Genomic DNA, 15,101 nt, shown 5'->3' on the forward strand with positions numbered 1-15,101 from the left:
GGGGTTGGGGGTTGGGGAGCAGCTGTAGTTCCAGTCTCTACTTTGTGTGCTGGGGCGTGGGGGGAGCTCAGGGTTTGGTCAGCAAGCTGGCAGGGCTGGGCTGGCCGGGGGCAGGGGGGTGTCGGTGACCTGGCCGGCCCCTCCCCCAAGGTCACGGAACTTTTCCCTCCCGTTCCTCCCCTCCCCGTGTCTCCCCCCCGTCCCCCCCCCCCCCCGCGTGCATTATTCATGGGCCGGAGCCGGCGGCGGGCGCGGGTGCTGATGTCAGGCCGGCGCTTGTGCGGCGGTGGCGGCGGCGGTGGCGGTGGAGGTGGCGGCGGCGGCCGCCCAGCAGCCCGGGCGCGGGTGGGGGGGCGCGGGGTGGGGGTGGCGGCCAGCATGCTGCTCGGCTGCGGCTCGGCCTCCCACACCCGCGGCGCCCGCGTCCTCGCCAGCAGCGGCGGCCGTGCCTGTGTCTGCAGCGGCGCGGGGTCCGAGCGCGCGGCGGCGGCGGCGGCCGCGGCGGCGGCGGGAGTGGGGACCCGGGCGGGGACATGGCGCTGCGGAGGCTGCCGCTGCCTCTGCCGCCGCTGCTGCTGCTGCTGCTGAGCGCCGCGTGCCTCATCCCGCCCGGCGCGCAGGTGAGGCGGCTGGCGCGCTGCCCCGCCACTTGCAGCTGTACCAAGGAGTCCATCATCTGCGTGGGCTCCTCTTGGGTGCCCAGGATCGTCCCCAGCGACATCAGCTCCCTGTGAGTGGGACCCCCCCCCCCCCCGTCGCATCCCATCCCAGCCCAGCCCAGCCAGGGAGTTGCCCACCCTGAGCGCTTGGGGCAGTGCCACCTGACCCTTGCTCCCCTGGTGGCTTTCCTTGCGTTTGGGTAGGGGGGCGCGCCACGGGACGTGGGTGGAGTCTCTGCCCTCGGTGGAGGGGGAAGGACGGAGGGAACCCCGAGGCCCAGAGTCGGGGAACCTAGTCAGGTCCTCCCGTGACAGTATTTCTCCGTGTGGCCACGGGCCGCCTGATCAGACCCATCTGGGGGGAGCTGGTGCTACTGCAGTCTGGGTTGGGGGGGTGCACACCACGGGGAGGTAGGGTCTGGGCACCGGAGCCCCCGTAGTCTGCATTTGGTATCCTTTACCCCTTCCCCGCCCCCCGGTGTGATTCTTGGGCGCGTTAAAGTTTGAGAGTCGCTGTGTGTTCTGGGGTGGGTGGGTGGGTGTGGGACCGGAGGAGACGTGGGGATGCGGCGGAATGTGGCCCGGGAATGGGCGAGGCCTCACCGCGGGCCCCAGCTGTGCGGGCTGGGGGAGAGGTCGGCCCCTTGGCCGCCTGCTGACCCCTCCACTCTGCAGGCTGCCGGGAGCCCTGCCTGCGTGAAGGCATGCAGCCTCTGAAAGTGGAGGGGCTGCCCCACGTGCCTGAAAGAGGGGACACAGAGGGCTTTGCAGAGCCACGGGGCGTATGAGGTGTTCTGCTCAGTCCCTGACTTCTTGCCTCCCACTTCAAGGGGACCTGTCCTGTCTCCTTTCCCCGCCTCGTGTTCTGTTGGCAGTGTGTTTTCTGCACTGGACGAACTGACCAGAAAGGGTTTCCCGTTGTCTGTCCACTTGGGAAGACTCAGCTTGGCCTCCCAACCACGCAGCCCAAATGGCTAGCTCTTCTAATGGCTATGGAAGGGGCGTTGGTACTGCATGTTTACTGCCGGGACGTTTCCTGGTAGCCCTATTCCAAGCTGAATTGCTGGGGTGCCCAGTCAGTTGTAGAAGAGGGGAGTCCCGCGAGTGACGTTGCTGTTCCGCCTGCATGACGTGCCCCTGGTCGTCTCCAAGGCAGAACAGGGACCTGGTCCAAGGAGGGACCTGTGGGAGGAGGGTGTATGGAGGGGTGGGGAATCCTGTTTGCATTTATGGTAAGTGGAGAGAAGCCAGCTGTGGGGAAGAGAGGGCCCTGTTTGATTCTTACTGTTGCTAAGTTAGGTGGGGTAGAAGATTCCAGAAATTAGAGTTCCTCTTGTTAAATCCTTTAAATCAGGAGTTGCTTAATTGATCTACATGTCCGTGGAAATACTGCATGGAGGTCCTACTGTTCTCAGAAAGCATAGAGGACCTTGGGGTCGAAAAGGAACCAACCCTCTTTGCCCTGAGTTGACCATCTGACAGATGGCATTGCCTCGCTCTTCACAGAGAAGTTCAGGTGTCTTGGTTTTCCCCCAAGGCTTTCACAGTGCGTTTAATCAGAAATGTTCTGAGTGTCTTTCAGAGATGTGCTCCCCAGGGAAGTGCTTAATCCTACCCCAGAGTTTTGTGGGCCAACATTAACTTTGTGTCTGCACAAACAGTCTTGGGCAGAGGTGAAGTAATTACCCATCTTCAGCAGGGGCGAAGTTAGGCGAAGCGCGGGAGGGGATTGATTTAAGCTCACTGAGCTAATGTCTGCGAAGGGAGCCAGACAGATGGTACCATTTCTGTAAGCCAGACTAGTCTTCCTATTGATCTCCAGTATTGAAAAGCAACTCTCCTCTTCTCCTCCCACCTCCTGGGACCCCTGGGAAGATGATGGTCAACTGCAGGAGCCTCACCTCCAGAGAGGAAGAGGGTGAACTTCGGGCGGATGAAGCTAACTGCTCCTTGTGCTTATTAGGCCCTGCACTTCCTAAGAGAAGCCTGAGCCTTGTTCTGTACTTTTTTTTTTTTTTTTTTTTTAACCTATAGGAGCCTAGTAAATGGGACGTTTTTGGAAATCAAGGACCGAATGTTTTCCCATCTACCTTCCCTGCAGCTGCTGTGAGTATGGGAAATTCTTTGCCAAATGGGGGTCCCAGAAGTGTGGTCTCTACGGCTTTGGCCATCTGGTCTGGTTTCAGTGTTAGCATACCCTATGGTGTCTGTAACGAATTTCCATCGTTTTGCCCCAAGTTTGTTTCTTAACTTTGGTACAAGTTCTCTAACATGACTTTGTTGTAGACCCCACCAGATATCCAGCACGTGGGGGGTGATTGCACCAATTATGAACAGAACTTTACCTCCGTGAATGGTTTCCCCAAACATTTCACCTTAAAAGAAACTTCAAGTTTAAAATCTTAGTGTTGGGCTGGGGAGATGGCTCAGTGGATAAAGAGCTTGCTGTACAACTCGGGTTGAGCAGCAACCTGAGTTGCTAGAAAAGCAACTGGAAACTATGGTAGGCTTTTGGAATCCCAGAAGATTTCTCACAAGCTGGTAAAGAGGGTGGTGGACAAAAATGAGAGATCCTCGGCTGGACAGATGGCTTAGCTGTTAAGGTGCGTGCCTGCAAAGCCAAAGAACCCAAGTTTGATTTCCCAGGACCAACGTAAGCCAGATGCACAAGGCGGCACATGTGCCTGGAGTTCATTTGTAGTGGCTGAATACCCTGGTGCACCCATTCTCTCTCGCTCTCAACCTCCCCCCCCCTCTCTTTCCCCTGTCCCCCCCCCAATAAATAAATAAAAATAAAAAAATATTTAAAAATTTTTAAACTGGGCATGATGGCACACACCTTTAATCCTAGTACTCAGGAGACAAAGGGAGGATTGCCATGAATTCAAGGCCAGCCTGATACTACATAGTGAATTCCAGGTCAGCCTGGGATAGAGCCAGATCCTACCTCGAAAAACAAAACAAAATAAAGAAAAATGTTAAAAATGAGAGATCCTTCCTCAAAAAAAGGAAGGAAGGACTGACCTGAAGTTATCATTTGACTGACACAAGTGTGCCATTTGCATACACACACACACACACACACACACACACACACACAAATAAATTTCAAAATAATCTTGTTGTTGTTGTTGTTTCCAGGTAGGGTCTCCTTCTAATCCAATCTGGCCTGGAACTTCCTCTGTTAGCCTCCAACTCACAGTTCCTCCTACCTCAGCCTCTCTGGGCTTAAAGACATGTGCCACCACACCTGGCTTTAAAAAACATAATAGTGTAGGCTGGAGAGATGGCTCAGCAGTTAAGATGCTTGCCTGCAAAACCTAATGACCAGGGTTTAATTCTTCAGTACCCACATAAAGCCAAATGCACAAAGTGTTGCATGCATCTGGAGTTTGTTTGTAGTGGCTGGTGGTCCCGACACTGCAATTCACCCTCTCTCTATGTGTCTGTCTCTTTTCTATGTCTCTTGGCTTGCAAATAAATAAATAAATAAATAGTAGCCGGCCATGGTGGTGCACACCTTTAATCCCAGCACTTGGGAGGCAGAGGTAGGAGGATCACTGTGAGTTCAAGGCCACCTTGAGACTACATAGTGAATTCCAGGTCAGCCTGGGCTAGAGTGAGATCCTACCTCGAAAACCAAAATAATAATAATAATAACAATAACAGTAACAACAACAACAATAGTAATGTTTCTAAGGAAATGAGAATATTTCTAGTTTACCATATATTTAAGCAACCAGGCAGCATATTACACACCTATGCATATTGTTTTCTCTGAGTAGCATAGTTTCCCTTCAGGAAGGGTATTTTTGTTTTCCCATTTGACAGATGAAGAAACTGAGGTGTAGAGAAGTTGAAATGACTTATGCCAAATCAGAGTCTGGAATCTAACCCAGGGTCCAAAGCCCATATCCATAGACCCACCTTCCCTTGGTGAGTGAGCTAGGCTGCTGCGTGAGTGCCCACATGTGCCCTGTAACAGGGAAGTTGATGTTTGCTAATGAAAAGAAATGTCCCAAAAGCACTTTCTGAAAGCAAAGCAGTAGGGCCAGGGGGTGTATTTCACTCTTAGAGCACTTGCCAGCATGCATGAGGCCCTGGGTTTTGTCCCCAACACCACAGAGCCCAAATAAAACATCGGTGACAGGCAGTGTTGGGAACATAGCACAGCATTTTAATCATATTTATTAAATTTGAGATGAAAATAACTATAGCAAGCAGTAAACTAAGACAAATATAGATATATAGATCACTGCTCATCCTCAATAAACCATGTTGATGGTCTTGTCCTTGACATGTCATATGCCTGCTAATAACATTGTACTTGCCATTTAACATCAAAATTGCAATGATTTGAAAATATAGTTTCTATGCAATGGTAAGAATAGCTTAGATATTCTTTTGTGAAATAGACATATGGTTTCTAGGTAGATTACATAGACGTTTACCAAATAGACTTAAATGGCAACTCAAATAGAAAAGCACACAGTGATTAAAGAGTCTCTTGAAGATTTCTTCTGTTTTCGCACGTGAGAGACAGAGAGAGAGAGAGAGAGAGAGAGAGAGAGAGGGGGGGGGGGGGAGAGGGAATGTGTGTGTGTATGCCAGAGTGCATATGACATGACATATGTTTTAAGATCACAGGACAGCCCCAATTGTTAGTCCTCACCTGCTTTGAGGCAGGGTCTCTCTTGCTCACTTTCCATGTCAGGCAGCCTTGCTGCTCTGTGAGATTCAGGAGTCTCTTGTCTCTGTTTCCCTCCTCACTGTAGGCATGCTGGGGCTACAGACACTGAGGCTATGCTTCTGGCTTTATGTGGGTTCTGGGCATATGAATTTGGGTTGTTGGGCTTGTGCAGCAAGCACAGTACCCAAGGAGCCTTCTCTCCAGCCAAGATTTCTTAACTCTTTTTTGTTTGTTTTTCAAGGAAGGGTCTTACTCTAGCCCAGGCTGACCTGTTATTCACTACATATTCTCAGGGTGGCCTCGAACTTGTGGTGAGCCTACTATCTTTGCCTCCCGAGTGCTGGAATTAAAGGCATGCGCCACTATGCCTGGCTCTTAACTTTTTTTGAAATTATTTCTCATGAGAACATATAATGTGACCCAAAGGATTGCTTTCATTTTGTCCCAGAGGTATGACTTTAGTCTAGTCCCATCTTTTTGAGGCTGAAATTTCTAAAAATAGAGCTGGAAGATCTTTTGAGGTCTTCAGGTTTTTGATAACTCCACGACGGCTTGGACGTCATGAAGCATCCACTGGCTGTTAGGCTGCGATAGAATAAAAGTGTTTCCGATTAACAGCTATCAGTGGAGATTTCCTGAGCCCCTGCAAGGCAGGAAGGGTGGCATGTGGGAGAGGAGCGGAGAGTCCAGCCAGAAGAGATTCCTTTGCCCTGTCCTCCACCAGCGGCCACAAAGACAATCTGGGGACTTTATAATGGGCTACTCTTAGGCTGAGGGGAACCCTCATTTGTCCATGGATCAGAACCCAGAAAAAGGAACAGAAATGCTGTCGCCGTATGACCCCAGCTTTACATTCCTGCTGCCGCTGTCTTGTTTCAGACTGCTGAATTCCAACTCGTTCACGGTGATCCGCGATGATGCCTTTGCTGGGCTCTTTCACCTCGAATACCTGTAAGTGTGACGGTCTGTCTGCTGGACATCTGGTACCTCAGGGCCTTTTCTGGGTTGTGCCCTGGAGCGGGACAGCCTCTCTGTAGGGGGGCGGGGGGATGAAGGATGGAGAAAACCCATTCTCTGTCATCACTGTCCTTTACTAGTTTATTTGCTTCTAAATCTGCTGGGGGCAGGGGGAGGCTGGAGACAAATCGGGGCAGGAAACAAAGGCGGAATGACACTCGTTCATTCTCTGCTGATGTTTAATTTGCCGTGTAGTAAGTATGGTTGGAGATTCGCCGGATATTTTTACTGCCATAACTAGGCATGGATTTGCTGATCAGCCAGAAATAGAGCTGGAGAAGTCTAAGGGATACTTATTTTTAAACAAAGTTTCCCTCTTTGGAGGTAAAACTGCATGATTTTCATTCAGCTGTCCCAAGTCCCATTTGCCCGTCTTATTTGAGTTCTGCCAAGGGGCTAATAAGATTTTCTTTTCTTTGAGGGCGGGGGACAAGAAGAAACGTTACTTTTTCCTCTTCAGATGTGCAATTTCCCCCCTAGCAGTGAGCTCTGCCGTTGTTCCAATTTCAACCTTTTATCACTCTCAAGTCTGCGCTTCCCTTAAGTTCTTGTGGCTGAGTATTGGTACATTTGTAATAATGTCAGTCCTGCTATCAGATGGGATTTCCTTGCTTCGCATTCAGAGGATTTTGAAAGCTTGTCCCTGCTTTCTTATCTGAGGTGAACAGGTAAAGTTGGAATTCTAGACACATCCTAGTGAAGAAAAGCTCTCTGCTGATGTAGGATCTCGGGGTATGATGTCGCTGCAGGAATTCTCTCTCCAGAGTGCACTCTCATAAGCTGGTACTCTGACATGTGTTTGATGTAGAAAATGTCACAGCTGCAGCTAGAGTCTGGCCAAGCCCACAAGTACTCATGGGACGTAGTGTGATGGCCCAGGACATCGGGAAGGAAGTTAGCTAACCAGTTTATGCCACAGTCTAGTGCTAAAGAGACCCCAGTGTTTTTAAAACAGGCACTAGAAAGCTCTCCATGTAAGAGCTCATCCATTATTAGCATCACGGATGTGGCGAGGCCTGTCCTTTGAACTGTCTAATTAAGCACCCCTTGGCATTTGACTTAGGTCTCTGGCCCTAGGGAACAGTCACGGTGCACTCCAGTCATATCATAAGAGTTTCCATTGTGGCCAGTGTAACTGTTGTAGGATTCTATGTGCAGGGGCTGGGGAAGTGGCTCAGTGGTCAAAGGTGCTTGCTTGCAAAGCCTTCTGGTCCAGATTCAATTCCCTAGCCACTTTTGCAAAGCTGGATGGGCATTAATTTGCAGCAGCAAGAGACACATCAATAAATAAATAAATAGCGTGTGCGAACCCCATGCCATTTTATCCGGAGAAAGAAAGTGAGCTCCTGCTCCCTTCATTGTCCTTCCTCCTTCTAGCATTATCCAGAGCTCAACAGCATCCTTGCTTTGTCACCATTTACCCAGATACTAGGCTGGGTGGGACAGGATGATCTCAAAGTTGCTGGAAGCCAAGCTTAATGGAACTCTCCCTCAGCAAAAACTGTAACCACACAGAGGTGTACAACAGTGGGCTCCCCTTGGGGGCCTATGACATTAACCGAAGTAGGAGTAGTCAGGCACTGGGAGATGTAAGAGCAGCTGACTGTGGAAAGCGTCTGGAGGCGCTCCAGTCTTCCAGAGCTGGGAGGGCGGCTCACCTCTCCACAGAGCATCCTTCCCGCCCCCAGGAGTTTCTGTCCACACTGTCGCTTCTGCCTTTGGACACTCTGTGTGGCTCCTGTGCACGTGTTCTTATATACATCCTGGCTTCCCTGGGACGTTAGTGTACCTCAGTCTTCAGTCTCTGTAATTCAAGGGTGCTTTTTTTCAGATTTTACTCGGAGATGAAATTTAGTTGAATTTTCTTTTTCTCCTTAGGTTCATTGAAGGGAACAAAATAGAGACCATTTCAAGAAATGCCTTTCGGGGCCTCCGTGACCTGACTCACCTGTAAGTCCTATAAAAACTGTTGTGGGATTCCCCTCCTGTGGCATCTCTCTTCTTTGATATTTTCTTATTACAACATCCCTGAGGGAAACTCATTTCTAGCTTGACCCCAAGGTTTCTATACTACCAGATGCCATCATTGTGATGACCACACATGGGTGTTATGATCTCTCCATCATCCAGCATCACCATGGGAACCACTTGAGGGACTATTGTGCGGTGAGGGGTCTTGTGCTGATGAAAGTGGAATGCAGACATGGATTTTAGGCTCAACTGGTGCCAGATGACAGGCCTGGTGCCTAGGGGCCTTCTCCATCTTTGATGATAATCTGTGAGTCCCCACTTTAGAGATTTGGAACTGGGACTTAAATGGCTCAGTGGAGGCTGTCACCTGGGGGATCAGAGTGAGAGCATAATGGAGTAGAGGCATCTCTAAGTTTCCTCTCACTGAAGTCAAGTTTCTTTTTCTTCTGGATTGGATTAATCTGTGGCTTCAGCTAAGCTCTCTGCTTCCTTATTAGCATTCTGGAGACAAAAAAAATAAATGAGTTGGCATATCAGAATAAAGCAAGCATGCACATTTAGAAATTTTATAAACCTAGAAAAATAGTGCCTGTGTTTATGAGAATGCAAACACAGTCATCTTGGTGGTGGGAGTAATTTATTAGCCAGGAACTGGGTTTCGTTTGCACGATAGAGATTTTTTTTCAAGGTAGGGTGTCACACAGTAAGATCATTTTTTCTGAGGACGATGACAGCCCTCCTCTCCACAGTCAGCTTATGTGCAGTACAAAGAGAACTGGGGGAAACTTGAGTGCTGCCTGTAGATGCCAGGTTGTGGTGGTGATGCCTTTGGGTGTGACCCTCACTCACTGGGGATATCTGGTCATCTAGGGAGGGAGTCATTCATGTCCAGCCACCATCCTGGCAAAGGCATCTGCCAGTGGACATGGTGAGCTGCAGGTCCATGGCTGGAGCCTAGAGACAAGAAGGCAGGAGAGTGGACGTGGGAGGCCCAGCCACGGTCAGCCCAGTGCACGCTGGCCAGTGTGCATCCTGCTCCACCGGAGCACTAGGTTTTCCTTTCTTCCTAGGAAAGTTGAGACTTTTTTCAGAGTCAACTTAGATGCCAAATCCCCCAGTTTCTACTGGCTGAGATGATGAGATTGGATTCAAAGCACCAGGGCATCATTTATGAATATACTTAGCTTTTCTGAGCCTCAGTCGCCCCATCCTTAAACATAGGGATGAGTATACTGACTTCATGGAGTTCTGTGCACAGTGGGTTCATAATGTTACTTAAAAAGTACCCAGCCCATTTTCTATGGTAAATACTCAGGGTATGGCTGGCATCATCATCATCATCACCATCATCTGTTTCTCCTCTTTCTCAACAGCATCATGTCCTTCCTCTGGTTATTAAGTTTTGATTTTCTTTCTTTTTTTTTTTTTCCCGAGGTCGAGTCTCACTCTGGCTCAGGCTGACCTGGAATTCACTATGTAGTCTCAGGGTGGCCTCTAACTCTCGGAGATCCTCCTACCTCTGCCTCCTGAGTGCTGGGATTAAAGGCTTGTGCCACCACACCCGGCTCAAGTTTTGATTTTCTTCATGGACTGCTGAGTGGCCTTGGACACTTGTGTGGCTAGATGGAGTCTGCTAAAAGGATAGCTGTGGGTGTCTGGAGAGGAATAGCTGAGGCAGAAAAGTCCAAGAAGTCAGGAATGAGGGGGTTTGTTAACCATAGGTTCTGACCAGAGTTAATTCCTAGTTCATAGACTTAACTGCCCAGCCCCACTAAACCTGTGCAAAGAGCATCAGCTCCTGCACTTAGGGAAGTCTCAACCTGGAAGTTGCTCATCTAAATCAACTCTCTGAGGTGTTTTCTTTTCAGAACTTCAAAAAATATTTTTATTCATTTGTTTATTTATTTGCAAGGGGAGAGAGAATGAATATGAGTGTGCCAGGGCTTTTGCCACTGGGCCAAAACTCCAGAGTCATGTGCTACTTTCTGCATCTGGCTTTACATGGGTACTGAGGAATTGAACACAAGCCAGCAGGTTTTTCCAGCAAGCACCTTTAACTGCTGAGCCATCTCCCCAGCCCTTTCCTGAACTTTTCCAACACTTACAGGCTCACATTCCCACTGAAGAAATGCTGACTGGGTTCTAAGCGTGGAAGGAACTGTGCCAATCTGTAAATAAAATCTAGATCACGTGTTCTTCAGCAGCTCCGCAGGGCCCAGGGGACAGAGAATGTTAAGTAGTTTGAGAAATGAAGTAAGTGCCATGCATTTGTCTACAAAATGAAGTTGAAGGGGCGATGTTAAATACTTAGAGTAAGTAGGGTAGGTAGCCCATGAAAATAATTCTGCTTTCTGAAGGTAAATACTCAGGGTATTGCAAACTTGGACCAAATTCTAAGTATTCTCATACTTTTGGCTTTAGCTATTCCATATATTGTTACCATTTTGGTACAATGGCTTGTAATTAGCCACACTTTAAAAACTAAATAATTAGCCTATATTTAGCTAAAAATCTTTTTGTGCTTTGGTTTCCAAATTAAAAAAAAAAAATCTCCTTTTTTAATTTTCAAAAAAGTACCCCCAGAGTATGCTCAGTCTGATTACATAATCAGCCAGATTCCCGACACGTTAAAACTGTATCAGCAAGCCATTTTAAAAGCCAGGTAAAATGGTGCATGGGATTGCATTTTCACCCATGCGTGGTTACCTGGGTGGAAGGGGAGGCAGTCACAAACGATGAGTGTCACCACCCCTAGTTCTTAGCATGAAACTGGAGCATTGGCAGTGAAATGGGCTCATACTTTCTACCATGGCCAGCTAGCATATGCTAGGGAGGAGCATTCATTTCTTTGGTCATCTCTCTGGGATGGGTTGTTACCATGTATAACTGATTAGCCTCAGGACTGTTTTAAAGAGGTGGTGCTGAATTGCCTCCATGCCTCTCATTTATACATCTTGCCATTTGTATTCATGAGTAGAAGAAAACAGAAGTAGGTATCAGTGACTTGTCTGGCTTGGGTGAGCGTGTCATGGTGCCTGGCTGAGTTACAGCCTTGGTGGACATGGTCGCAGCCCGCAGCCTCTTCCCACAACAGCACCATGGACAGCCATCTAGAGCAGGATGATGGCAGGCCTCTGCAGTATGCTGAATCATCAAGGCTACTTGCTGGAGGCGGGGGTGGATTTGTATCTAGGAACACTCTCCAGCACTGAGAAGATACACAACTGCTTCTTCTGAAAATTTATTTTTATTTATTTGAGACACACAGAGAGCAGATTTATTTAAGAGAGAGGGAGAGAAGGAGAGAGATAGAGAGAGAGAATGGGCAGACCAGCCACTGCAAATGAACTTCAGATGCATGTGCCCCCTTGTGCATTTAGCTTACATGGGTACTGGGGAATGGAACATGAGTCCTTAGGCTTTCCAGGCAAGCGACTTAACCACCAAGCAATCTCTCCAGCCCCACAACCACTTCTTATTGGCCTCTGTTCAGGAGAAGATGAAAGTGATCAGTTGTTCCCTATACGTGCCACTTCACGGGATTTCATGGCATTATCTTCACGGGTCAAAGCTGTGTGTCTATGGGAGTCCTTCTGAGAGTCACTGTGATCATGTTCACTTAGACGGACTTCTTCGAACACAACCAGATATGCTGTTGTCACTCTTACATTGGTGCTTCATTCATTCATTCATTCATTCATTCATTCATACTGAGATCTAGCTGTATGCTGGCACTGTTCTGGGGCCTGGGGGTAAAGCTATAGACAAATGGGCTGGAGAGATAGCTTAGTGGTTAAAGCACTTGCCTGCAAAGCCAAAGGACCCAGGTTCAATTCCCCAGGATCCACATAAGCCAGATGCACAAGGTGGCACATGCTTCTGGAGTTCCTTTGCAGTGGCTGGAGGCCCTGGCATGCCCATTCTCTCTCTCTCTCTCCCCATCTTTCTCTCACTAATAAACTGATAATAAAAAAACATTTAAAAAGCTATAGACAAGTGATAATCTCTCGCTACGTTGCTTAGTTGTCAGGAGGGAACACGGCAAGGAAGTGGATAGGTAATTAAAATGCATATTATGCTGATGACCATCTTCCAGTAAAAGTCGCAGAGCCATAGCATGGAGGCCTGTGCAGCTAGATTGGAGCAGTGGGTGGTTCAGACCCATCTAGTGGAGGTACCTAGACAAAGGATGCTCATCAAAGGAAGCTTGGCTTCTACTTGAAGAAACACAAACTATCTGCTGCAGCTTAACTGATATGCACAACGAGCTTAAGAAACGCCTGCTTTATAAGCAAACAAAAAAATTTACATTGGAATCCAGTTATTTCTGTGTAATGAAACTCATGTTTCTCTCTCTCAGTATTGATGATCAAAGCCAGGGATTGAAGCATGTTTTGATGTGGAGATTCAGAACTCTGCTCAAATCATTAGTAGTATTTAAAGGGACTTCAGGCTGACCAGCAGGAAGATAATAACCCCATTAAAGTGTGACTTTCTGTTTCTAGTTCTTTGGCCAATAACCATATTAAAGCACTACCGAGGGACGTCTTCAGTGATTTAGACTCTCTGATTGAACTGTAAGTAATGTAATTAAGTTCATGTAGACTTGTCACCAGCCCCCAGTTAATCATATCTTTCAATCCCCTCTGCCTCTCCACTGCATTTCTTTCATGCTGCAGCCTCAAGTGGATCACAAAGTAGTGCTCATTGGGAACCAGCATGCGTGGGGTTGGGTTTTGCCTCTTGACACTATGCTTAGTACCACGAGGCCCATGGTGAATGAGGCTTGCTGGGAGGGGGCGTTCTTTCTACCTGCTTCATCTTCTCATGCTCTACTCAAAGAACAGGGGAGCACCTCTTACCGGATGTCGTTTAATGGGATCTTAAAAGTTCAAGTCGTGTTTAGGAACACTAGAACATCTGGGTTGGGGTTGTAATGTTCTGTCATTCCTACCTGTTTCCACCATGGCATGAGGACAACTTCAAGAGGGTGGAGGTATGTGTCATCTCTGAGAGCTCTCTGTAGTGACATGCACTTAAAATCTGGCGTGGAGGAATGATAATTACAAGAACTAGACATGAACTGTCACTTTAAAAAAAAAAAGTCCACTTTGGGGGTGTTTAAAATGTACCAGGATGCCAATAATTCTAATGTTTCACATCATTACCAAAATAAATCAGACATATCTGTTTCTGTGTGTGCATATTTGTGTTGTGTTTTGTTTTAGAGACTTAAGGGGTAATAAGTTTGAATGTGACTGTAAAGCCAAGTGGTTGTACCTATGGCTAAAGATGACAAACTCTACTGTGTCCGACGTACTGTGTAATGGTCCCCCAGAATACCAGGAAAAGAAGCTCAACGATGTGACCAGCTTTGACTATGAATGTACCACCACAGGTAGGCAGAACCTCAAAGATGGACATTTGGAATAATTGTTGTTTCCCTCGTCAATGTGCCAACTGCATGTGGCGAAGAGCAAATGTAGATATTTTCTGTTGGGATGAATTTTTGTTAACTGCATTGGCCTAAATTTTTTTTTTTGTTGTTGTTACAAGGTCTTGGTATGTATCCCAGGGAGGTTTTGAACTCAAGATAATCCTCCTGCCTCAGCCTCCCAAATGTTGGGTATTACAGGCACGTGCCACCATGCCTGGCTTCATTTTAAGTCATTACAAGATTTGAGTTCTCTGAGGTTGATTTTTGTTCTTTCTTTATAAAGATCAATATATAAACATGTGAGTTTGGCATGCAAATATCTTCAGATAAGTCTAAGTTCATGAAAAGCCAGTCTAGAGGGACTCAAATTATTTTCCTGTCTCTATTCTTTTGATTCAATAAGATGATATTCTTGGAAATTTAATGCCTTTTAAATCTATAAATTAATTTATAGTTCTATGCAGGAAGAGACAACTAGGTAAATTATAACCAATGCCAAGATAAGATAGAAAAAGTAAATTGATAAGGCATTGCCAAAAAAATAAAAAATAAGCTTTCATTGAGTGAAAAATGTAAAGGCAGTTTGATTTTGTTTTTCCAGAATTTGCCTCTGGGCTTCAGTTTCTACACATTGGAGGTTAAAGAATAGAATTAAAATGCTAACTGCCTCAAAGCACAGCAGGTACAGGGCCGGGGAGTGTCTCCATATGAAAGGGTCAGGCAGGTTTCCAGAGCTTCTGAAGCCAGATTTTAAAAGAGAGAGGATCAATCCACAGTATGAAACCTGCCTTCTAGATGTTCAGAAAAATAAACGGTTAGGTTAGGCCCAGAGTTGGTATCTACAAAGCCTCAAGTCATGTTAGGAGAAGCAGCGGGAATGAGAACTCAGAAAATTGTTACAGAAATTCAAAAGACACACACACACAAAACTTCAAGAACAAAATATCACAGTTAGGCCCAAACCTGCTACCACCCTCTAAACAAATAAAGCAAAACTCACAAAGTGAACCTGTCTCTAGGTGCATTTGTTTGCAAGTAAGGGACCCCACAAGTTCTGTTCTTTGATGGGAAGGTGGAAATTTCAAGGAAGTACCCTCATCTTTCATCGCTGAATAGGAGCTTATTCGACTGTGTAATTGGCAGGTGCCCTCTACCCAGCTGAGGCCACTGAGCAATTATTTATTGTGCTATAGGACTTATGTGATAAATCAGAGGTCATGGTCAATGACATTTGTACAAAAAATGGTGTCATTCAAAACTATTTGGTATTAAATGCTAACCAGAGCTCACTGGGGGTTCTATTGACTTTTCCTTCAATTTTCTAGAG

The 15,101-nt window shown here is 47.2% G+C and overlaps 1 protein-coding gene across 1 annotated transcript in view; it reads left to right on the forward strand.

The window, feature by feature from the left end:
* Nucleotides 1–228: 228 nt before the first annotated feature.
* Nucleotides 229–15,101, forward strand: part of Lgi2 (leucine rich repeat LGI family member 2) — a 29,361-nt gene continuing 14,488 nt past the window's right edge. The window contains exons 1-7 of the mRNA XM_045161252.1: nucleotides 229–345; nucleotides 435–730; nucleotides 2,694–2,765; nucleotides 6,229–6,300; nucleotides 8,245–8,316; nucleotides 12,843–12,914; nucleotides 13,566–13,735. Of these exons, the coding sequence (XP_045017187.1) occupies nucleotides 229–345; nucleotides 435–730; nucleotides 2,694–2,765; nucleotides 6,229–6,300; nucleotides 8,245–8,316; nucleotides 12,843–12,914; nucleotides 13,566–13,735 (871 nt within the window). The remainder of the gene's footprint in view (nucleotides 346–434; nucleotides 731–2,693; nucleotides 2,766–6,228; nucleotides 6,301–8,244; nucleotides 8,317–12,842; nucleotides 12,915–13,565; nucleotides 13,736–15,101) is intronic.

This window comes from Jaculus jaculus, chromosome 11 (assembly GCF_020740685.1).
Source record: "Jaculus jaculus isolate mJacJac1 chromosome 11, mJacJac1.mat.Y.cur, whole genome shotgun sequence".
Lineage (NCBI taxonomy): Eukaryota > Metazoa > Chordata > Mammalia > Rodentia > Dipodidae > Jaculus > Jaculus jaculus.